This window comes from Schistocerca nitens, chromosome 1 (genome assembly GCF_023898315.1).
Source record: "Schistocerca nitens isolate TAMUIC-IGC-003100 chromosome 1, iqSchNite1.1, whole genome shotgun sequence".
NCBI classification, from domain to species: domain Eukaryota; kingdom Metazoa; phylum Arthropoda; class Insecta; order Orthoptera; family Acrididae; genus Schistocerca; species Schistocerca nitens.
Window position 1 is genome coordinate 923,653,066 of NC_064614.1, and position 25,321 is coordinate 923,678,386.

General features: G+C 44.3%; 2 protein-coding genes across 4 annotated transcripts in view; one reads left to right on the plus strand and one right to left on the minus strand.

Moving 5' to 3' along the window:
• LOC126192803 (serine/threonine-protein phosphatase 2A 56 kDa regulatory subunit epsilon isoform) overlaps positions 1-18,457 on the minus strand; it is a 301,524-nt gene extending 283,067 nt beyond the window's left edge. For both annotated transcript variants that reach the window (XM_049932632.1, XM_049932633.1), the window contains exon 1: positions 17,566-18,457. In XM_049932632.1, the coding sequence (XP_049788589.1) occupies positions 17,566-17,704 (139 nt within the window). In that variant the 5' untranslated portion in view covers positions 17,705-18,457. The remainder of the gene's footprint in view (positions 1-17,565) is intronic.
• A 355-nt stretch (positions 18,458-18,812) lies between these two features.
• LOC126192829 (JNK1/MAPK8-associated membrane protein-like) overlaps positions 18,813-25,321 on the plus strand; it is a 126,245-nt gene continuing 119,736 nt past the window's right edge. The window contains exons 1-2 of one of the 2 annotated variants that reach the window (XM_049932635.1): positions 18,882-19,034; positions 19,161-19,280. In XM_049932635.1, the coding sequence (XP_049788592.1) occupies positions 19,253-19,280 (28 nt within the window). In that variant the 5' untranslated portion in view covers positions 18,882-19,034; positions 19,161-19,252. Of the gene's footprint in view, positions 19,035-19,160; positions 19,281-25,321 lie in introns of both variants that reach the window. The other variant, XM_049932634.1, reaches the window with a different exon arrangement.

Here is a 25,321-nt window from a genome sequence, read left to right on the forward strand (position 1 = left end):
TTTGTGTATCTGGAATATTCGATGGTAGTATAAATAACTGCACTTCTCTTCTACAAGGTCAGTACGTGGGTGTCAGTAATAAACATACTTTCAGCTCTAACTGTTATATTTCACTGATAACCCTGTTTTCAAATTTGAACTTCATTCCAGTTACGACATGACAAAATACAAGCACAGATGGAGTAGTCTATTCTTTCATGCACATACTTTTCATAAAAACACTAAACAGTAGATCAGACCAGCTAACTTCCATAACTTGAGTCTACTTTTTCCTTTGAGGTCAACAAAGCACTTGCTCTGTGAACAAAAAGAGAGATGAGAGTGGTTATGTAAATGGACTTGGGATCAGTAGAGGGGTTTCATGTCCCAGTTTGGTTATCCACATTTAGATGATATAATGTGATTATGCATCATGCAGCAGTGGTCCTTAAGAATATAAGAACACAGCTAATTTTCTTCAACCCATCCAGGGTTGCCACAAGCTTCCCAAGTGAAATTACATGATTTTTCCCCAATTTTGAAACAAGCTTTAGCATTTTTCCCAGGCAAATTTTGAGACATCAAGGGTAAGTAAAGACGTAAGTTGACAAAAAAAGTAAGGAGTTCCATATTTCTAAACATGGAGCAAAAATCTTAAGTACTAACATCAACATCTTTAGTAATGATCTGTTTTTAGATGGAGAAAACAAGCCAAATGATGTGTGTGTTTCAGAAAGACCGCTGACGTTTTTTACTTCAATAAAATAAAAAACATTTGGCAACAAAAATATGTATTTCATTGGAGTTGCAAGAAAGAGTTAAATTACCTTCACTGATTTCAGAAACGACCTCAGAATAAAATAGGCCTCTTGAAAGAAGTGTATAAGGCAGGGAAGAGCTGTGTAAACCAATACTATAGGTGACCACCAATAAAATGTTGGTTCTACTACGTTCGTTATTGTTGGTTATTACCCACTGTGTTGTGCCTATTACTTTACATATATTGTGTGGCTTTCTTTCAAGAAATATGTGAGTACACAGCCTACAAACTGCCAGCAATTGCCACAAGTTTCTTCTTCCTATTGTCCACACATTCTAATATATAAACTACTTTCAAAGTGCCAAAATGTACTAGAACAAATAAAATATCTATAACACAGCACCCCGTACAATGTACTTGTGGTGAGAGTCGCAATTCCTGAAATCCACAACCTGTGTCCTCCGGCCTGCCGAGGAACACTGCAGTACTGGGTCCTTGGATAAACCATAAGAATATGGCATATTATGCCACACACAAAAAAAGCTGGCTTGCAGGCAGATTGGTGAAACTAGATCTGAAAGGCAGGGCCTGCATGTTAGAGGAAAATAATGGACTTCATATCGGAAGGCCCGATCCATTAGAAATACCTCACAGAAAGTCTGCAGTTTTGGCCTGTCATGTAAATCCACTTGTGTGGCCAGCTACTCACATGTCACAGACACCATGTTGATGAAATGAGACTGCAGTAATCAATCCATGCACAAGATAACTCACACGAAGACTCTGAAAATCAATACTAATGATGATAGGTAGCAACTCACTGTAAAAATGATCACTGAGCCGCAGACTGGCACATAGAACAGACACTCACACTCGCAACACTAAATTTTTGGCCATAGCCTTTGTATGAAAACGAGAGAGAGTGCGGACAAGCGCGCGCGCGCACACGCGCACACACACGCGCACGCGCACACACACGAGCGCGCGCGCGCGGTCACGCGCACACACACACACGCGCGCGCGACGCGCACACACACACACACACGCGCGCGCGCGCGCGCGCGGTCACGCGCACACACACGCGCGCGCGCGCACACGCGCGCGCGCACGCACGCACACGCGCACACACGCACGCGCGCGCACGCACGCACACGCGCACACATGCACGCACGCGCGCGCGCGCACGCACGCACACGCGCACACACGCACGCACACGCGCACGCACGCACGCGCGCGCACACACGCACGCGCGCGCACGCACGCACACGCGCACACACGCACGCGCGCGCACGCACGCACACGCGCACACGCGCACACACACGCGCACACGCGCACACGCAACTAATGCACACAAGACCACCATCTCCAGCCGCTGCATCAATGGTCTCTGCGAATTAGATCCAAACAAACCCCTCCTCACGGCTCCCTGCCTCTCATCAGCAGCTGCTAGGCTAGTGGCAACAAGCAGTGGCAGCACTGACTGCAAGCTGAGGGGAGTGGTATAAAGGGAAGAAGCAGTAAGAATGAGGGAGTAGGGAAGTTGCGCGTTTACACAGCTGCAAGCTGGCAGCGATGGCGCTTGACATCTCAGTAAACAAACAATTTCATCTACTGAGACAAAAACGAAATTTTGCCAGTGGTACTTTCCCCCCCCTTTTTCAAATTTCCCTGATATGTTTGAAATTCCAGAACTTGTGGCAACCCTGAAATCAGGAGCTTCTGTGCTCTCGCTCTCGCTCTCTCTCTCTCTCTCTCTCTCTCTCTCTCTCCCCCCCCCCTTTCCTTTGCTTCCCCCCCTCCCCCTCTCTCCATGATGATACTGTCATCATGACATTACATCCTAATCTTCCTTCCATATCAGGTTTCTGTGGAAACAGAGACTGACTCCATAAATACCTAAAAATATACATCAGACTATAAACTTTCACCACAACCTTGAACTTACAGAAAAAAAAAATTAAAAAAAGTGCAGGGCAATTGCTAAAAGCTACTGTCTTCCCTTGAGGGATTAACTCCATCAGTTCTCAGAGGATAAACAGGAAGTTATAATTCAGTAACAACTTATGAAAGTCAAATTCTAATACTACTTCTTTTTCTGACACATCCCTTGAATATATATGGGGCAGTCAAATGAAAACAAGAGAGAGATGGAAAAAAGTAAGTAAACTGTTCATTATTTCAAAAGTAATTGGCGTAACTGCTAATACATATACCGCACTGTGAGACAAGATGCCTTCATGGAAAAATGTTTGTGGTTGCCTAAGGAATCATGATTGTAGCCAGGAGTACACCTCTTTGTTTGAAGCAGCAAATTGATGGCCACGAATGTCTTTCTTCAAGACTCCAAAAACATGGAAATTTCATGGGAAGAGATCTGGATTGTATGGAGGACGTTTAAGGGCTTCCCAGCAAAACTTCTACAGTGTACTTTAAAACCTTGGCAACATGTGGGGAAGCCCAGTGGGCTCCTTGGCGCAGCTGAGTCCACCATGTCCGCCTGCATCTTTGGTTCTTTCTTGTGCTCTTTCTTCTCCTCATCTTGGAGAGCTGCCAAGTTGGGGCCATCCACAGTCTTCATATATGGAAATACTGGTTGCAGCATGCCAAGATGCCCAAATCACAAACATGTAAAACACGGAAAAGCAGCACACATTCCTGTGCTGAGTGAAAATTCATCCTCGAAACAATCCCCCAGGCTGTGGCTAAGAGATTTCTCCACAATATCCTTTCTTCAGGAGTGCTAGTCCCACAAGCCATGCAGAAGACCTTAGAACTTTTATGATGTCTGGGCAGTAGGCAGGGTACTGGTGGAAGTAACACTGTAAGGGCAGGTGGTGAGGCATCCTTGGATAGAAAATTTGCCCACAAAAGGTAAAGGTCCCACCCAGTTTTGAGTGCTGATCTGGAACACAGTTTTAATATGCAAGTATCAAATCAGTGCACACTGCACAGCAGAGTGAAAATTCATTTTGGATGTAAAACATTGCACTGAGGGTGGCAGGTCAAAAGTACAGCTGGGCCAACACAGCAGTAAACCATTACTCTGACCGTTCCACGTAATACAGTTCCTTCAAAATCCAAAACGCTTGCTCTAATATCCTTTTGCTCCTTTCAGACTCAGTGAACATCCTGAATCACTATGAGGCTCTTGTCCATTTTGCTTATGGATGATACTTCCATGAATTCTTTTTCAATATGTTCAATAAAGAGGTTTCGAACTCTAAAAGTAGTCACCATCAGTTTAGGTACAAACTATGTACTGGGGATACAGTTTATCAGCAATAAAAATTGAATTTACTTTCCTTCCACAGTCCTACAGAAGGAGTCAGAAAGAAAATGGATTCAGAGTCTATTACTGCAGCATGGGACAGAAAGGAGAACTGCAATGGCTTGGAACCCTAATACTTGCCAAACACATACCCTCAGAAGAGATGAGAGGCCCTGTGGAGAGTACAGTAAGAGTGTCTGACCCACATTACGGAAAAAAAGAGGTAGTGCTGCAAGTGCCCACAGTCTGATGTTTGCCAATCAAATATTCACAAAAGAACTGTAAGCCCCTGTGGAGGGAGGAAGGGAGGGATGGAGGTAGAGGGAGGAATGGAGGAAGGGAGGGATGGAGGTAGAGGGAGGAAGTGAGGGATGGAGGTAGAGGAAGGAAGTGAGGGATGGAGGTAGAGGGAGGAAGGGAGGGATGGAGGTAGAGGGAGGAAGGGAGGGATGGAGGTAGAGTGAGGAAGGGAGGGATGGAGGTAGAGTGAGGAAGGGAGGGATGGAGGTAGAGTGAGGAAGGGAGGGATGGAGGTAGAGTGAGGAAGGGAGGGATGGAGGTAGAGTGAGGAAGGGAGGGATGGAGGTAGAGTGAGGAAGGGAGGGATGGAGGTAGAGTGAGGAAGGGAGGGATGGAGGTAGAGTGGGGCCCCGAATTATGTAGTGCCAATGTGGCAGAGGGGGGAGGGAGAGGGGGGAGGGAGAGGGGGGAGGGAGAGGGGGGAGGGAGAGGGGGGAGGGAAAGGGGAGAGGGAAAGGGGCAGGGAGAGGGGCAGGGGCAGAGGGAGGGAGAGGGGCAGGGTGAGGGGAGGGAAAGGGGCAGGGAGAGGGGCAGGGGCAGAGGGAGGGAGAGGGGCAGGGTGAGGGGAGGGAAAGGGGGAGGGAGAGGGGCAGGGTGAGGGGAGGGAAAGGGGGAGGGAGAGGTGCAGAGGGAGGGAGGGAGAGGGCCAGAGGGAGGGAGGGAGGGAGGGTGAGGGGCAGAGGGAGGGAGGGAGGGAGGGAGGGAGAGGGGCAGAGGGTGAGGGGCAGAGGGTGAGGGGCAGAGGGAGAGGGGCAGAGGGAGAGGGGCAGAGGGAGAGGGGCAGAGGGAGGGGGAGGGGCAGAGGGAGGGGGAGGGGCAGAGGGAGGGGGAGGGGCAGAGGGAGGGGGAGGGAGAGGGGCAGAGGGAGGGGGAGGGAGAGGGGCAGAGGGAGGGGGAGGGAGAGGGGCAGAGGGAGGGGGAGGGAGAGGGGCAGAGGGAGGGGGAGGGAGAGGGGCAGAGGGAGGGGGAGGGAGAGGGGCAGAGGGAGGGGGAGGGAGAGGGGCAGAGGGAGGGGGAGGGAGAGGGGCAGAGGGAGGGGGAGGGAGAGGGGCAGAGGGAGGGGGAGGGAGAGGGGCAGAGGGAGGGGGAGGGAGAGGGGCAGAGGGAGGGGGAGGGAGAGGGGCAGAGGGAGGGGGAGGGAGAGGGGCAGAGGGAGGGGGAGGAGCAGAGGGAGGGGGGGAGGGGGAGGGGCAGAGGGAGGGAGGGAGGGGGAGGGGCAGAGGGAGGGAGGGGGAGGGGCAGTGGGAGGGAGGGAGGGGGAGGGGCAGTGGGAGGGAGGGAGGGGGAGGGGCAGTGGGAGGGAGGGAGGGGGAGGGGCAGTGGGAGGGAGGGAGGGGGAGGGGCAGTGGGAGGGAGGGAGGGGGAGGGGCAGTGGGAGGGAGGGAGGGGGAGGGGCAGTGGGAGGGAGGGAGGGGGAGGGGCAGTGGGAGGGAGGGAGGGGGAGGGGCAGTGGGAGGGAGGGAGGGAGAGGGGCGGAGGGAGGGAGGGAGAGGGGCGGAGGGAGGGAGGGAGAGGGGCGGAGGGAGGGAGGGAGAGGGGCGGAGGGAGGGAGGGAGAGGGGCGGAGGGAGGGAGGGAGAAGGGCGGAGGGAGGGAGGGAGAAGGGCGGAGGGAGGGAGGGAGAAGGGCGGAGGGAGGGAGAGGGGCAGAGGGAGGGAGGGAGAGGGGCAGAGGGAGGGAGGGAGAGGGGCAGAGGGAGGGAGGGAGGGAGGGAGGGAGGGAGGGAGAGGGGCAGAGGGAGGGAGGGAGGGAGGGAGGGAGGGAGGGAGGGAGGGAGAGGGGCAGAGGGAGTGAGAGGGGCAGAGGGAGGGAGAGGGGCAGAGGGAGGGAGGGAGAGGGGCAGAGGGAGGGAGGGAGGGAGAGGGGCGGAGGGAGGGAGAGGGGCAGAGGGAGGGAGGGAGGGAGAGGGGCAGAGGGAGGGAGGGAGAGGGGCAGAGGGGCAGAGGGAGGGAGGGAGAGGGGCAGAGGGGCAGAGGGAGGGAGGGAGGGAGGGAGAGGGGCAGAGGGAGGGAGAGGGGCAGAGGGAGGGAGGGAGGGAGAGGGGCAGAGGGAGGGAGGGAGAGGGGCAGAGGGAGGGAGGGAGGGAGAGGGGCAGAGGGAGGGAGGGAGGGAGGGAGGGAGGGAGAGGGGGAGGGAGGGGGCAGAGGGAGGGAGGGAGGGGGAGGGGCAGTGGGAGGGAGGGAGGGGAGGGGCAGTGGGAGGGAGGGAGGGGGAGGGGCAGTGGGAGGGAGGGAGGGGGAGGGGCAGTGGGAGGGAGGGAGGGGAGGGGCAGTGGGAGGGAGGGAGGGAGAGGGGCGGAGGGAGGGAGGGAGGGAGAGGGAGGGAGGGAGAGGGGCGGAGGGAGGGAGGGAGGGAGGGAGAGGGGCGGAGGGAGGGAGGGAGAGGGGCGGAGGGAGGGAGGGAGAGGGGCGGAGGGAGGGAGGGAGAGGGGCGGAGGGAGGGAGGGAGAGGGGCGGAGGGAGGGAGAGGGGCGGAGGGAGGGAGGGAGAAGGGCGGAGGGAGGGAGGGAGAAGGGCGGAGGGAGGGAGGGAGGGAGAGGGGCGGAGGGAGGGAGGGAGAAGGGCGGAGGGAGGGAGGGAGAAGGGCGGAGGGAGGGAGGGAGGGAGGGAGAGGGGCAGAGGGAGAGGGGCAGAGGGAGGGAGGGAGAGGGGCAGAGGGAGGGAGGGAGAGGGGCGGAGGGAGGGAGGGAGGGAGGGAGTGAGAGGGGCAGAGGGAGGGAGAGGGGCAGAGGGAGGGAGGGAGAGGGGCAGAGGGAGGGAGGGAGGGAGAGGGGCGGAGGGAGGGAGAGGGGCAGAGGGAGGGAGGGAGAGGGGCAGAGGGAGGGAGGGAGGGAGAGGGGCGGAGGGAGGGAGAGGGGCAGAGGGAGGGAGGGAGGGAGAGGGGCAGAGGGAGGGAGGGAGGGAGAGGGGCAGAGGGAGGGAGGGAGAGGGCAGAGGGGCAGAGGGAGGGAGGGAGGGAGGGAGGGAGAGGGGCAGAGGGAGGGAGGGAGGGAGAGGGGCAGAGGGAGGGAGGGAGGGAGAGGGGCAGAGGGAGGGAGGGAGGGAGGGGGGCAGAGGGAGGGAGGGAGGGAGGGGGGCAGAGGGAGGGAGGGAGGGAGGGGGGCAGAGGGAGGGAGGGAGGGAGAGGGGCAGAGGGAGGGAGGGAGGGAGAGGGGCAGAGGGAGGGAGGGAGAGGGGCAGAGGGAGGGAGGGAGAGGGGCAGAGGGAGGGAGGGAGAGGGGCAGAGGGAGGGAGGGAGAGGGGCAGAGGGAGGGAGGGAGAGGGGCAGAGGGAGGGAGGGAGAGGGGCAGAGGGAGGGAGGGAGAGGGGCAGAGGGAGGGAGGGAGAGGGGCAGAGGGAGGGAGGGAGAGGGGCAGAGGGAGGGAGGGAGAGGGGCAGAGGGAGGGAGGGAGAGGGGCAGAGGGAGGGAGGGAGAGGGGCAGAGGGAGGGAGGGAGAGGGGCAGAGGGAGGGAGAGGGGCAGAGGGAGGGAGAGGGGCAGAGGGAGGGAGAGGGGCAGAGGGAGGGAGAGGGGCAGAGGGAGGGAGAGGGGCAGAGGGAGGGAGAGGGGCAGAGGGAGGGAGAGGGGCAGAGGGAGGGAGAGGGGCAGAGGGAGGGAGAGGGGCAGAGGGAGGGAGAGGGGCAGAGGGAGGGAGAGGGGCAGAGGGAGGGAGAGGGGCAGAGGGAGGGAGAGGGGCAGAGGGAGGGAGAGGGGCAGAGGGAGGGAGAGGGGCAGAGGGAGGGAGAGGGGCAGAGGGAGGGAGAGGGGCAGAGGGAGGGAGAGGGGCAGAGGGAGGGAGAGGGGCAGAGGGAGGGAGAGGGGCAGAGGGAGGGAGAGGGGCAGAGGGAGGGAGAGGGGCAGAGGGAGGGAGAGGGGAGTGCAGGGGGATTTGGGCAGAGGATAAGCTATGTGGCTGATGCCCAGTGGTCTGTTTCTGGTCCTGCAGTAACATTTACAGAATGACCTCAATGGTCATTGATGGGAAGACCATGCCAACAGAAAAAAAACAATATTTCCAGCAGTCGTTATAGGGGCAGTGTTGTGCACCAAGCAACCTTGTGGCAAAGGTAGCCACTGCTAACTTTTCGGTTAGAGCTGAAACAGAGCACTCTTACAAAATCACACTCCAAGCTTATCAAGACTGTGAGAAGCTGATGACTATCTTCACAAGAATGGAAGTTTCCATAAAAGTCATTCACCAGCTGTGTAAATAAATAATCCCTGAAATTTTCTTCTGAGAATTGCTTTCAATGTTAGGATCGAGACATTTCAAGAAACTTTGCAGGACATGAAGTTCAGTGCGTGCAAGTTGGTCGTCACTGGGGCAGATGTTATACTTCAAACCATATACTAGGTAAACATGACTTTCCACAGGTAGGCAGCACCAAACACTCATCACTGCAGTATGTCCTGGCACTATTCTAAAGACTGTCACCGTCACCAACACTGCAAAGACAAAGCAGACCTCACATAAAGACAGTGCTGCTCTAGTGCATTCTACATCATCCCACAACAGAGATATGACCATTATCATGCAGACACTATATGCCTTCTGGGAGTCTTCAACCAACTTGTGCCTAACATTAGATTGTCAGTAAAGTCATTTCACCCATCCTCCCAGATACTGTATACATTTTGAAGCCCACAATGGGTGAACAACCCGAGGAATCACATTTTCAGTGAGGAGTGCCTGCTGTATTCATATGCAACCCTCAATTTACATCAACGACATTCAGAATGTGACGGTGTATTCTGATATTCCTAGCAGCGCACGATGAGATTGACTGAGTCCTCAATCTAATCATTTCCAAATAAGTGAAGGTACAAGCTCAGTAGCTACTGGTGCTACAGCAAATGCAATCTTGTCACAGCATCTGATTTATGTCCTTTCAACAACAACAACAAAACCACCTTAACACCACAGAAGTATACAAAGGCAGTGCCTATACTTAAGCCAGGTAAAAATCTCCATTTGCCAAAAAAACTACAGGCCTATCTGCCTGCAGCATCAACACATTGCATACCACATGCACAATATGAAGGCCAAATGTCTGTGCTTAAGAAAAATTTTGGTCTCTCTCTCTCCATAATGTTTTAATGTCTATAGTACAAAGTCTTCGTTTGGGGCATCATAAAGCCACAAGTTTGTCTCTGGAAATCGCACTTGCGGAGTATAATCAGTCTTCTATGAAGACAAGGGGATTCATTCTCCTGCCTTCTGTTTAAAAGCAGTTATAAGAGATGCAGGTATCAACACAAGGAATACTACCCTGTACAAATACGTCCAGGAGCTGGGATATGCAGATGATATAATTGCATGCAAAAATGCCAAGAACAATGAAAGAAAGCCTTTACAAGTCTTTTTTAGATCAGAAGTAAAGCAAGGACAGTGTCAATCCGAAAACAAATATGGTTCACTGACAAGTGCTACCAAAGCCTCTCAGAAAACATTTGAAATCTCAGCTGCTATTCTAGAAACTACAGTTACCCTGTATGAAGTCTTAGTGAGGCCAGTGCTAACATATAGTGTTGAAACATGGACATTAAATTCAATGAAAACCAAATTCTTATATTTAAAAGAAAGAACTCGACACAAATTCTCGAGCCAGTGAAAGAATACGGTGTCTGGAGGTGGAGATTCAACTATGAATTACGCAATCTACTCGAGCCAGTGAAAGAATACGGTGTCTGGAGGAGAAGATTCAACTATGAATTACGCAATCTACATAACAAACCAGCCATTGTTAGTTACATTAAGATTAGAAGGCTGGAATGGGCAGGACATGTACTGAAAGTTAATGATGTAATACAGAAAGATAATTACATAATGATTAAGAAGATATTCAGTGATTCAACACACTCCTTGAAGGAACCAGAAGAGTTCGCAGGTAGAAGCTAAGATGGACAACATGAAATAATTAGAATTCAGAATTAGAGGAGTTTGCAACTAAACAGAAAAGAAGAGAATTTTCTTCAGAATGCCATGGCTCACATTGGGCTGCCATGCCGATGGTGGTGATCAACATTAATATTAAATTTTTTTTATTTGTATTTTTATTTCACATGAACATCAGATACAATAATCCACAGGAAAGTGTAGTATGGACTGACCACAAGGTCTGAAGGGACAGCCTTCCCAGAACATCTTAATGACAGTGACACCATTTCATAGGTTGTCACTATGTGATCCACAACTGCACTCTTGTTGCCTTAATGCAGGAATATATGTTTCAGGCACATTCCCAATTGCAAGAATTGCCAACTGCTGCAAAGTTGTCTAGAAATGTGCAAGTTCCTGCCACCAAAACTCAGCTCCCTGCACAGAAATTTCTGTATGGACTCCAAAATGGCTGTGTGGGTGTACAGTTTGCAGATATTCTCTTTCACCAACATGCCCACTGAGGAACAATTTTTGCACCAATTATAGGCTCCATCCCATGGCAAGTGACATCCAGTGTACTTTGACAGCACATATCCCCCTACCACAAAAAGAAGAAGAAGAAGAAGAAGAAGAAGAAGAAGAAGAAAGAAGGAAGGAAGGACGCAACACCTGAACACAATGTTACACACTTTCCCAAATACAGCTTGCATTCAATGAGTTAATTTATCGCTACAACAAAATGCAAAAGTTGCTTTGATGCATACATCACACCTCTGCCGTGAAAAACTTTTGTGTATGTAGGCCTAGAGTAGTTGTGTCTGGAAATCCATGTTATGCGCCATTACATTACAATGCTAGCTCAACTGTGTTGCAATCTACTGGCCAAACGACAAACTTTCCTGTCATGTGCTACTTATATTATACTTTACAATCCTTCTAACTCAGAATTTAATGAATTATTTGGTAGACTGTGTGCAGATTATTTATAAATCACACATAGTGCACAGTGTAGACAGACTGTGTGTGTGTGTGTGTGTGTGTGTGTGTGTGTGTGTGTGTGTGGGCGCGCGCGCGCATGCTAGATTATCAAAGAATTTCTTCCAAAAGCTACAATGTTTTCATTTCATTCTGTGTGAATCTGTCGACAACTCAACTCGAAGCTTCAGCTACTCAATCTGCGGTCTCCTTTACTCCGAAATTTTGTTGTGCTTCATTTATTTCTTGAATTTTGTAGTAATCTTTTAAGGAAGCAGCATACTACAAAAAAGTACAAGAGACTATTCATTATACATTAAATTTAATATCATTTCAGCTTGATTGTGTTTGAAACACAAAATGTGACTTGCTAAACACTAACAGATCACTTCAGGCTAAGGTGGCCTACTTTCTCCCAGAGGACATTATTTTCTTTCAGTTATACGAATAGAGGATTTGTCCACACATCTGTTCGTAGGTGGTAGAGCACAAGAGAGTTCAAACACAGATAAGATGCAGTGGATAATTTAATGTGTCTTGCTCATTACCAATTACGTAATGAGGATATGGAAGAGCTCTAACTGCCTGCAAATATGTCTTTGAAAGTAATTTTCATAAAGATTTGCAAGTTACTTAAAGATAAACAATCAGAAACTCTTCACTATTTTTCCAACATGACAGCAAGGTATCCCATGTTACCATTACTGAGATTCAACCCCCCACCAAAAAGATAACTGTTAAATAAGTCATGGCTACAGCAATCTCCCAATTTGGCTGCAAATCATAGACTATGTAAAAGAAAAAACCAGCTGGGCAATTCTTGTAGTAGTAATGGAAATAGTGACAAAAATAATAGCCTACATAAAAATGGTGCACCGTATTATTGGTATTCCAAGGTTAAGGCCACTTGCTGCAGATAATACAATGTAGCCTTAGTTCCAATGTATCAATTTCACGGAAGAGTACCGATGTGAAATTTATTGCAATTTTGGAATCTAGTGAGACACACTGTGTAATTACTTAGTTTTTGTCACAACAAATATTTGATATCAAGTTGAGGCAGGAGCAGATCGAAGCTCATACATTACAGAAAAATTTATTCTAATGATATGACACAATATCACACTTTGCTGGTCTCATACAGATATGATTTTGTGAATACAGACTGAAACAGCACGTGAAGATGAAATCATGTCATTTTATTTGTGTAAGTACCTACACCTGGGTTTTGGGCTGGATCCTCCATTTAAGTTCGATGATGAGTTGCTATTCCAGAAAATAGCTAGCCACAGCAATTCTATTCATGTGTAAGGGGGAATTTAAAGTAGACTGGGGTGGCACTGAGAATCAGAATCAAAGAGGGAGGCGTGCCAGGGTAATACGTACAGTTGTGTGAACCACCGTGCCGAGGTTGCTTAGTGACTTAACACACTTGCCTAGTAAGGAGCTGGTATCGATTCCCTGCCTTAGTACAAATTTTCACTCACCACTTCAGTCTATATACATAAAAGACAAGTTATTCAGTGCACAAAATGAGTGTGGTTTGTAAAAAGATACCTTATAATTATATAGGTGTGCATTCAGCTCTGTACTAAGCTTGGTGAGACAAAAATGAGGCATGTAAATATATCCATAGTTGAAGCTAGCCACAATACTAATGCAATTCACAAAGGGAAGCCTGTGAAGTGTTACAAAATAGAAGCTAATAGTCTGACAAAACTGTCTCACAGTGTAAACTGGATGTAATAAGGAGAACGAAATAATGAGACAATGGGACAGCAATTTAAACATACATGACAACTATTCACTGTTAAATGTGTGTGTGTGTGGGGGGGGGGGGGGGGGGCAGCATGCCTTTCCACAACTCAACGAACCATCTTTATGGTAAGTAGCTATCTATCCTATTACTAATATTGCTATTAATTTTGTAAATAAAACTGTCTAGGCCACTTAACAGTCATTTATTAAATAAAAAAATATATTATGTGATCTATAAGGCTTTATTCACAAAATATTCACAATGATCACAGACTCGTTCAGGGAATTATTTCCTTTATTAACGCAGTGCAGTGTAGTACTTTTTAAACTTGTATTTGTCTTTGACTGGGTCTTCATCAAGGCACGAAAAACACAAGTGTTTCCAAAAACCTTTATCATTCTTCTAGTTTATAAACCTCATAGGGAATAAATGAAATCAATAAATTCAAGGGCACCTGTCGTTACATTCTCTTGATACTTAAATGCTCTGTGTTTCCCTCATGACCTTAAATACTGTGATGTTCCTTGTACTGAATCAGTACATGCACATTTGCAGTACCACTTGTCAGTTTCTTAACACTTTGAGAGACTTCCGGGTCAACGGAAGCATACGATTCCACCTATTGGCTTTCAATCTTGACGTAAAGCTGTTGTGGTGTGTGACGTTGCGGAGTTTAGTTTGTGCGAGTGGCGTGTTTGTAGGTGTCGTTTTGATGTGACTGGGGGTGCTCTCCGGTGGTGTGTTTATGTGTTGTGTGTTATGTGATGTTTTTGGTTTAGTTTGCGTGTATGGCGTGTTTATAGGTAGCATATTGTTGCAGTCAGTTGTTCTCTCTGGTGGTGTGTTTATGGATAGTGTGTTATGTTCTTCAGAATTATTCCAATAAAGTGAGTGGCAAATAAGTGGCACCTAAAAACTTGTCAGATTTTCTAATGAATCACAGGAGTGTTGCCTCACAATCTTCTGCCTACTGTAGTAGCACTACTTCCAATTGCCTTGCAAATGCAAACAGACTTTTCATTTTTAATGTTGAAGAAAGGTTGTGGTGATGAGCCTGCAAAATGCTACCAATATATAAAACATCAAAATTATACGAGATTGCACACAACCAAAAATGGACACGATGTTAGTGAGAAGTGGAGACAGCTATACAATTTACAGAACACTCCAAAGATTTGCCGGTAGTGATTTTGGGAAAGCATAGAAAATCAAGACAGCCAAATAAGGAGAAGCACAGGGAACTAGTATCAAACAGCCAAAAACTGTTTTACTATCAAATATTTCACAGAGGAAGTGAACAATAATGACGTAAATTACTCATCATCCAGTAGGTTTACATAACACTGGCTTATAGCATCTGTACAGACCTAAATGTAAATGGAATGCATGTTCTTGCTATACACAAAAAGAATCAATAAAAGTGAAAAAACTGCATTGTAATGTAAAGCAAACAGTATCTTTTTAACAAAAAGCAAAGATCTCCCCTGCATCAGTTTCAGAGGTAAGAGAATACGGACTGCATGCAACTTAGCATTCTACAGACTTCCATGGAATATTTCCCATTCTTTTTAGTGTTTTGTTAACATTTTCACTACAACAGTTCAGTAATATGTAAAGGCCGATGCATTCGGAAATGCATAATAAATAGAACCTATGTGACGAGTGAAGTTAATGTGGTACTGGATCATCTCCTGGACAAGTAAATACCAGCAAACCTTACAGCAAGTAACCATCAGCAAACTAGCCTACATAAGAAATTTCAACTAAAATTAATCATTTTTGCAATAATCGTAGCCATTGGTGTAAATACATTAGGTTTAATTCTGCTTTATACTAAGTATCTATCCTCATGCCGTCACGTATTTTAGGCATTCAAGTCCTATACTAACTGGTAATAGAGGATAATACACAAGCAAAATAGAGCAGATTTATATTATGGTGGCTATTTCTGCAATATTTGGATCATGAATTTTCTTCAGAATGTTGTGAAATTTTTGGTCTGAAACTGGCAGCTGTGGTGCAACAAAAAGACATGCAGTTGAAGTGAAATTTAACATACTACATTTCAATTTCAATCATTTATTAAAGTAACACCCACTGTTTTACATTTGCACACACATCATCAGATTAAGTACATGAGGTTAATTTTGCAATTTAAGAAAAGTTTTCCACCTACACAATACGGGAAGGACTTGAGCACCTTGCCCTTCCATAAAGCCTTCCATTCACTATTCAGTTATAACAACTGACAAATCGTCCAGTGAAGTAAAAAAAAAAGGAAAGAATTCTCAGAATTAATGCTGTACATAGCTCAGTCTGTAACTGCACAGCCTATGAAAAGCAATGTACTGCCTTTTGAGTCCTAGCCCTTATCACCAGTTAATCTGTCAGGAGGATTTACAACAGAAAGGATGTATTATATTACTTGAGAAAAAAAAAACTAATTTTGTAATATAAATTTTCTATTTAAATACTTAGTAACCTACACAACAATAAGCTTGTAGGGACAAATTCCATTATACTATCTACAAAGGAGATAAAACATTTCTGATTGCAAATATATAACAGTGATCAAAGACGCACTGTAGAGTATCAGGAATACTTCTACACTTTGGTCTACCTACTTCAGTTCACCTATCTGAACATTTTTATAAGGTTGTAAAGCTTTTAAAACTAAGCTTATGCGCTTGTAGGGAGGCCATCATTAATTTTGCGACACTTCTTCCCACACTTGTGTAGGAATGAATACATATTTTATCATATTTGCAATTTATTTTTATCACGAGGCTTTAAACGTTTGGTACAATTTATCCATAATTAATTATGGGATGTACACTGAAACATAAAATAGGTACACAATCACATGGGGGATAGCAATCTCCTACTCAAAGCTTTTTCCATTAATTGTCCACTAAGAAGAATTACAGCACGATGACTGACTGGAGTAGCTTTTCTGCCAAGAGGTGTAGAACACTGGACTTCTTCCCAATTGCTACCAACCTTGGGATTCAATAATGTGTGCGAAGACTCTCTTCATTGACATAAATCATTTGTGTGACCTCTAACTGCATGTGTTATGACTGCTTCAGTTTATGAGTATGCAGATTCACTGAACACACCATCTGCTAACTATACAGATACAGGTTGGCTCTGTCAAAAAAAACATTGTTGGCACAACCTAGGCCATTCAACTTACTGAAACAGCTTCTCTCATTAACCATCAAGCCTAGGGGTCGACAGAAGCGCCCGATCCCACGCGTCGGCTTTGACCCGTGACGTAACATTAGCTGTACACTTTTTAAAAATATATAGTTTCATTTATTCAAAATACAGTTCCTTATGACTTATTGGCCAAAAATATAAACCATTGAAGTATTTTGCAAAGAAAAATAATTACTTGCCGGAAATATAATTCAACAACAAACATCAAAGTAAATATGTGTATGTGTGTGGGTTCGTCCTCTCTCTCCACAACACTAGAATCGCCTCTGCAAGAATTATTTTGTCAACCTTACAAATTTTCTAGGTGCTTTGTTTAGAACAGTAAGTAATGTGATAGTCTACTTGCAGTACCTCAGGAAAGTAGCATTCAAGGTAGCAGGGATAAAAATAAAGTACAATGGCAAGTTCAACTTCAGTTTAAAACAAGTGCAAAGCAGGTTCAAAGTAAGGTTCTTGACTAGCTAGTCACCAGTGTTTATTACATTTTAGTTTGTTATCCATTTTGATATCTAACACATTTATATGTGGAGTTTCACTAAAAGGTGTGACCAGAAATAAAGTACCAATTTCTAAAACCTATAGGTAATTTGTTTTAAACTGTTTTGAAAAATGTAATTAAGTTTTTTATGAGATATGCTATTTGCAAAACAAGAAGTGATGTGGGATGTGTATACATGGATCAATTTTACTAATATTCATACAGTATTAGGCCTACTTTAAATAACTGGTGCTTCTCATCTGTGTAGTTGGTATCTTTTCTACCAATTTTATTGTATATTCTATTCCGTATTTTCCTATGTATTTAAAAGCTCTTATGTTTACCCAAAACTTCAATCATATGTATTACATAACATTTACAACTTATGTTATGGAGAAAATATTTTTGTTATCTTCTCCCTTGTGTGCCCCACACAATTCATTGAACTTGATGGTGCAGCTTTACTCAAGATGAAAGAGTTGTGAGTATTGGCTTAACTTGCTGATCTTGTTTACAACAAGTCAGAAGTTTTCACATGGAATTAATATATCTGTGATGGAAGTTAAAAAAAAATTGTTGCACTATAGGTTCTGTTCCCAAAATATTTTTCTATCTTTGGATGAATTAGAAGTTGCTTCTTGTCTTAAATTACCACTGTAGTAACTTACAGCTACTTGTAATTACAGCCAAATCTGGCACGAGCTTATGAGTCAATTTTGCCATAGCTCTGATATATAGCACATGCTCCATTGCAACTGTTGCCATAAAACACTAGCCTGTGCCAAAAACAACAGATGTGTTCCTGCTCAGACGCCAATAGGCCTACAGAACTGTCATTAACGACGCAGTGTTGCTGTACTTTACTGAAAAGTCGAATATCATTTATTCGTACACATCAGGTATGTCATTTAGGGAGCTACAATATTCTTTCCTATTACAAATACTGTGGAACAGTAGTACACTTACCTTTTAGAAGAGGGAGGGGCTGTAGTTCTAAATCTGCCGAATTCCGATATCTCGATGAGCCCTGCGATTTTTTAGTCTTCTTCTTTAAGGAACGCTTCGCAAACGGATCTATTCTATCCACAAACGTACCCGAAGACATGTTGTCTTATCGTGCACTTCCTATAACCTTTCACAACTTGTCTTGGGAAGCAGATATTTACAGTACGCGACGAGTGAATTGTTCCATAATTTAAATTGGATCGTTTTTCAGTTCAGCTGTGAAAAGTAACTAACTATGATGCAAACAGTTCTTTCCGATAAGATTCTTTACGCACAACACTTTACTTTTCTACGCATGCGTCGTTTTATTATTCCAGGTCAACCCTTATTTGCGCCTGGTGTAACATTCAATGAACAGTACATTAAGAAAAGCTTCATAAGTCGCATGCCAAATTCCATATAAAAGATGAAGTTGAGCTTTATCGTCCGCCGGTTTAATGACAATGCACACTACAAAATTCGACGACACAACTTGTAGCCAACTGCATACAAAGATTTTTCAGGTTTTACGAATTACGATATTGTTTAGAGTGCCTGAAAGAACACATGCACGATTCTGTTGCTATCCTTATGCTTAGACGATCCTCAGTCGCATGCACTGAAAGGTGCACAAACAGCTCTCCACCGCCATCATCTGCTGAATTTCAACTCCCTCCTTCATTTTCATGTTCAACAAAGATTTTGCTTCAACGTAGAGTATATTTCACACATTCCTCGTGACAACAGCACCAAACAGACCAATCCGATTACACTGAAAATATATAAAATATCACTTTTTCACCGAGAGATCATTGACGCTTGAAATAAAACCGAGATAGATACCTTGTTCTGAAAATAGTAATCTCGAAATCTCGTAATTCACGAGAAGGAAACAATCCATGCCCCGAAGTAGGGTTGGGCAGTCGTCTGTGGTTATCGACTGAAAATGCTCGCTATTGTTATTTACTTCATTCCCAAACTTATAAATCTATTCACCAATTTTTTCCTCATTATTTTCGTAGCTGTTTCCAAGAAGCATTTTTGCATTTTACAGTTAAAATAATAAATAAAAGTATTACATAATCGTCAGCCGCGGGCCTAAATCGTAGGTGTACGGGCTGCAGATTTTTTTTTTAATAGCAAGAAAACGAATTTCCGTAACTTAAAAGTTTAATTTCAGCGTTTTCAATTTCTAAACGAAACTGACTGTCGTCCACATTGTGTACTTTGCTTTGTTTATGATCTTGCGTTGGTGTTTTACAGAGATGTGAAAAGTGTAGCGGTTAGTTGTGAAATATGTTGAAAAAACGTAAAATATGGCCTGATAATTGCTGAAATTGAGAAGGAGTTCATTGTAATATTATTTAGTTTGTACACAAGAATGAACATCTTGGGAGTTTCCATTGTTTTATACTTGTCAGTAGGATATATCGTTTGCTCTGATGAATTAGGTAAATAAAATAGTTAGTTGGGATTTATTTGATTTTTTTGGACTAGTAAGAAAGGGGATTCTAGTAAAAAAATATGAGTACAATGTCTAACTATATCCTTACTGAAATGAATTGCTTTTCTTTTAGATGCCAGCATTGCAACTGATCTTATGTATACTATGGGTCGTCAATCGTCCTATATATGACAGGCATCCGTCGTATGATCCATTTCGCACTTCATGTTGTATGACGCGTTATTATTTTGTTGTAAGTTGACAGTTGCAAGTCATTTTCCTATGTTGTCACGTACACCAGAATAGTGTGCATCGTAACGAAGATACTAAGTGAAAGATAACTTAACAAAATTTTCGGGGCTGTAATATTCAACCAGATTACTGGAACTGATAATATGATTACTGACATAAGATTTATTATAATTTGACATGCATTGCGCTTGCCATTTTCAAACGTGGGCTATCATTTCCAAGTGTAACATAGCTATAAAGTGATTCATGTAGAACCACTTCCATAGTTGTTTGAAAGAAGGAGTGCATGTACGGAAATGAAAATATATTTTTATATGATTACCGACTTAGTAAAACAGAAATCGGCCTAGCTAAAGATAAATGTCCAATTTCATACTGCGAATTGTACTGTGCACTGTAAGTGCCTAACAGAATTCTTTTACTTTCAAATGCGCTGGTATTATTCTCCTTTCAGTTTGCAGTGAAGCGACAGTTGTTGCTGGAAACATAAAATTATACAGAATCAACAACGTAATGAAATATATATATATATAGCAAACTTAAAAGTTGATTTCTCATCTGATAATAATAATGTGCATATTTAATTGACAGTATTCAGTTTTAATTAGTATTCCAAAATAATCACCCCACATATTGTAAGTATGTTATTAATAATGCATTGTAGAGGCATTTAAAAGCATAAATTTCAAAGAGATGGAGTAAGTGATTTATTTAATTTTGCTGGACGAATAATGACAACTAAGATACATTTCTGATGAAGTTCATCTGAAATATGGATAATAACTTAGTTAGAAAACACAGTAGCAATGGCAGGTGCCACATATGCCTCTTGGGCCATACAAGATAGTTTTATTGTGCTTACATTTTATTTATTGGAATAGAGTAAAATCTTTATTGCTACATTGATTGAAACATTGGTGATTGTCATAAGTAATTATATGCGTACCTAAGTATACCTTAAAACAAGATACATTAAAAGGTAGCAGACAGATACTCCCAGAAGCACATTACAACATAAAAAGATAATTACATGTTAGATTTCTTCCTGTTTCTTAAAATTTCCCATAGTGGTTTCAAATCTTTCTTTTTTAGTATTTTTCATGTTTGTTTCTCTAGTTTATAGATAAGGACGTACTTCAAAGAGCACATACTTCTATAAAAGGAGTATGTCTATATACATCTAGATCTTTAGATATGCCTACGTAGTTTATAAGTAAGGGCACATATAAAAGAACATGTACCTCCATTAAAAGAGAATGTAAGCATACACACAGAACATAATGTAGAAAAATCAGAAAAACAAAACAAATGTAATACTTCCTACTTTTCTTACTCTTTTATAAAATCATACCCGCTGCAGAAACATTTACTTTTTAAATATTATTCAATGTTTGCACCTGTGGGGTCAGAATGAGTAATGGCGAAGTTTTATGCTCAAAATAACTAGTTCCAACCTGATGAATAGTACTGCAGAATTATAAGCCTACTGTCACAAAAAAGTTACACAAATCAAAAACTCTTACCTGCATGTAACACTTTGTAGGGATATGAAATGGAAGGATCACATAGTCTCAATCTTGTGTAAAGCGGGTAGCAGACTTCAGTTTGTTGGCAGAATACTGGGGAAGTGCAATCACTCTACAAAAGAGATTGCTTACAAATCACTCGTACTACCAGTTTTTGGATATTGCTCAAATGTGTCGGATCCAACCAGATAGAACTAAGGGGGGATGTTGAACTTATACAGAGAAGGGCGGCACGGATGGTCGCATAATTGTTTTATCCTCAGGGCAGTGCCACAGAGATACTGAAGGATCTGAACTGGAAGACTCATGAAGATAGACAAACTATCCCAAGAAAGGCTATTAACAAAGTTTCAAGAACCAGCATTAAATGATTACTCTAGGAATATGCTACAACCCCCGACATATCACTTGCATAGGGATTGTGAGGATAAGATTAGAATAATTACTGCATGCACAGAGGCATTCAAACAATCATTCTTCCTGTGCTCCCTACATGAATGAACATGAAGAAATCCTAATAACTGGTGTTATGGGACATACCCTCTGCCATGCACCTCACAGTGTTTGCAGAGTATAGATGTAGATACAAAAGTAATTCATTAAACACCTGAAATACCTGTCAAAAAAAACAAATTCTGAGAATATTATAAAAAAGGATAGTTACTACTCAGCATATAGCAGATAGGCCTTTGCCGAGTCGGAGATAGGCACAACAAAAAGACTGTCAAACAAAGCTTTCAGCCAAGCAGACCTTGGCAGCCCAAGACTGTGGTCATGTGCATGTGAGTTGCATTTGCGTGAATCTATGTTGTCTAATTCTGCTGAAGGCCTGTTTCACCAAAAACCGAGCGAGGTGGCACAGTGGCTAGCACACTGGACTCGCACTCAGGATGGCGACGGTTCAATCCCGCGTCCGGCCATCTTGATTTAGGTTTTCCGTGATTTCCCTAAATCACTCCAGGCACATGCCGAGATGGTTCCTTTGAAAGGGCACGGCTGACTTCCATCCCCGTCCTTCCCAAATCCGATGAGACAGATGACCTCGCTGTCTGGTCTCTTGCCCCAAAGCAACCCAACCCTGTTTCGCTAAAAGCTTTGTTTGACAGTCTTTTTGTCGTGCCTGTATGTAACTTGGCATCTCCACTATATGGCGAGCAGCAATTACCCTTTTCATAATATTGTTATTGTTCTGTCCTTGATTTTCCATTGTTAAAAAACAAATTCTGTTATTTAGATAGTGAACAGTTGACACACAAACCTAAGTAATGACGAGTTGTAAATCCTTCCATAGTAAAATAGCACTATTTCATGCCATGCAGAAACGATACATTCTTCTGATGATATCAGATGTAAATCGTAAAATCATTGTCCACACGAGTCAAGGAGATTTTTCTCACCGCAGAAGAAAAATTGTGAACTTGAAGTACATTTATCAACTTTAATGTAGTAATATTATACAGACATTGGAGACAGCATCTAGATTGTACAAATATTATTAGCTCTTCCCTGGGCTGCTACAGAGTATGGTTGGTTGCTGAATGGTTGTTATTGGACTTACAATGAGGTGGAGTAGGTTCCAAAGCTGTTCCATCCATTCATCTTTAGATTTCTCATGATTTTCCTAAATTGATTAATCTTTTCAGCCCTCCTGGCTACTATTGTGTACATTAACTTTTACTGTGTCTTAGCTGCAACAGAAGTATTTTCTCCCAATGGAAACCTATGGTACACATTTGTGCAGTGTTCAACATTTTCATCAAGCAAAAGTGCTGCCAATTATTGAGTATCACTATGAAAATATCAGCAAGTCAATGTAGCAGTGCGCAGAAGCTCATGACCACCAGCATACGTGTATGTGGTTGTTTCCTCTGTATAGTTCAATATTGTTGTTATTTTGCATGGTCATTATTGAATGATCATTTTACCATTTATTACAATACAGAATATTTTGTAATTAGCTATTTTAGTTCATAAAATGACACCAAGTGTACAAAATATATTTTGAAAATGGATACACATGTTTGTATAAATCTTACACCACCTGATAGCATTACTACATAAATAAAAATTTTCCTTCCTCCAGAAAAAAAATCAGGTGTGATAGGGTTAAGTAGGATGCCAGGAGTCTATAAACCAACACATTGTGCTCTTCAGTAAATTTTCTGTTCACTGTCTTACCAATTGCATGAGTCACAAGGCTATGATTTTCAGATCTGAATTAGCATAGAGCTTTCATTCCACTTTTTAGTCAAAGTTCTCTGATCCCTCATCATTTAAGTCATAGTGCTGATCAGGATTTAAGTCATTTCGTGCATATGAGAGTAGTGTGTTGATGTACAAGGTGGTCAGATCTGTCCTTGATCATCCTTAATAGTGTGTAGGGTTATTTTAACTGCAGAGGACACTGTCCTGAGATTATTTTTAATTGTCTCTCTTTGTGGAGCATTCATTTTAGCCACAGGAATGCTACTCTACTACACTCCAGCACAAGAACTGAGATGTTTAAAGTATCTTCATCACATATTCGTAATGTACCTTATAGTTAAGCCAAGATAGAATTATGATTGATCAGTTTATGTTTCAGTCACCAAGTGAGGTAGTGCGATGGTTAGCATGCTGGACTTGTTACATTCAACAGTTCGGTAGTTCAAATCTGCCTCCGGCCATCCAGATTTAGGTTCTCCATGATTTCCCTAAATTGCCCATGTCAAACACTGGGATGGTTCCTTTGAAAGGACACAGCTGATCTCCTTCACCATTCTAGAAATATTCCGAGCTTTTGCTCTGTCTCCAGTGAGCTCAATTTTGACGAGACACTAAATCCTGATTTTCTTCCCTTTCTCTCTTCCTTTATGTTTCAGTCCTTGCCATTGGGGTTTATACAGTAATGTATTACTCAAAACAAATTTGATCTGTCATAATGCCTTATGTACTAACCATTTATCTATGATTCCTTATTGTGATGCCTCATTTTACTAACTTCTTTTGTGATGTAATTTATGAAAACTTCAGAAAAAGGAGGAAATGCCAAACTCATTTGATTGTAAGAAGAGTTATATAGTTGATATAATAGAGGGAAACATTCCGCGTGGGAAAAATATATCTAAAAACAAAGATGATGTGACTTACCAAACGAAAGCGCTGGCAGGTCGATAGACACACAAACATACACACAAAATTCTAGCTTTCGCAACCAACGGTTGCTTCGTCAGGAAAGAGGGAAGGAGAGGGAAAGACGAAAGGATGTGGGTTTTAATGGAGAGGGTAAGGAGTCATTCCAATCCCGGGAGCGGAAAGACTTACCTTAGGGGGGAAAAAGGACAGGTATACACTCGCACACACACACACACATATCCAACCACACATATACAGACACAAGCAGACATATTTAAAGACAAAGAGTTTGGGCAGAGATGTCAGTCGAGGCGGAAGTGCAGAGGCAAATATGTTGTTGAATGACAGGTGAGGTATGCGTGGCGGCAACTTGAAATTAGCGGAGATTGAGGCCTGGTGGGTAACGGGAAGAGAGGATATATTGAAGAGCAAGTTCCCATCTCCGGAGTTCGGATAGGTTGGTGTTAGTGGGAAGTATCCAGATAACCCGGACGGTGTAACACTGTGCCAAGATGTGCTGGCCGTGCACCAAGGCATGTTTAGCCACAGGGTGATCCTCATTACCAACAAACACTGTCTGCCTGTGTCCATTCATGCGAATGGACAGTTTGTTGCTGGTCATTCCCACATAGAATGCATCACAGTGTAGGCAGGTCAGTTGGGCCCGTCCACATCAAACCCACCAACAAGCAACAGTACCTCCATTATGACAGCTGCCACCCATTCCACATCAAACGGTCCCTTCCCTACAGCCTAGGTCTTCGTGGCAAACGAATCTGCTCCAGTCCGGAATCCATGAACTATTACACCAACAACCTGACAACAGCTTTCGCATCCCGTAACTACCCTCCCGACCTGGTACAGAAGCAAATAACCAGAGCCACTTCCTCATCCCCTCAAACCCAGAACCTCCCACAGAAGAACCACAAAAGTGCCCTACTTGTGACAGGATACTTTCCGGGACTGGACCAGACTCTGAATGTGGCTCTCCAGCAGGGATACGACTTCCTCAAATCCTGCCCTGAAATGAGATCCATCCTTCATGAAATCCTCCCCACTCCACCAAGAGTGTCTTTCCACCATCCACCTAACCTTCTTAACCTGTTAGTTCATCCCTATGAAATCCCCAAACCACCTTCCCTACCCTCTGGCTCCTATCCTTGTAACCGCCCCCGGTGTAAAACCTGTCCCATGCACCCTCCCACCACCACCTACTCCAGTCCTGTAACCCGGAAGGTGTACACGATCAAAGGCATAGCCACGTGTGAAAGCACCCACGTGATTTACCAACTGACCTGCCTACACTGTGATGCACTCTATGTGGGAATGACCAGCAACAAACTGTCCATTCGCATGAATGGACACAGGCAGACAGTGTTTGTTGGTAATGAGGATCACCCTG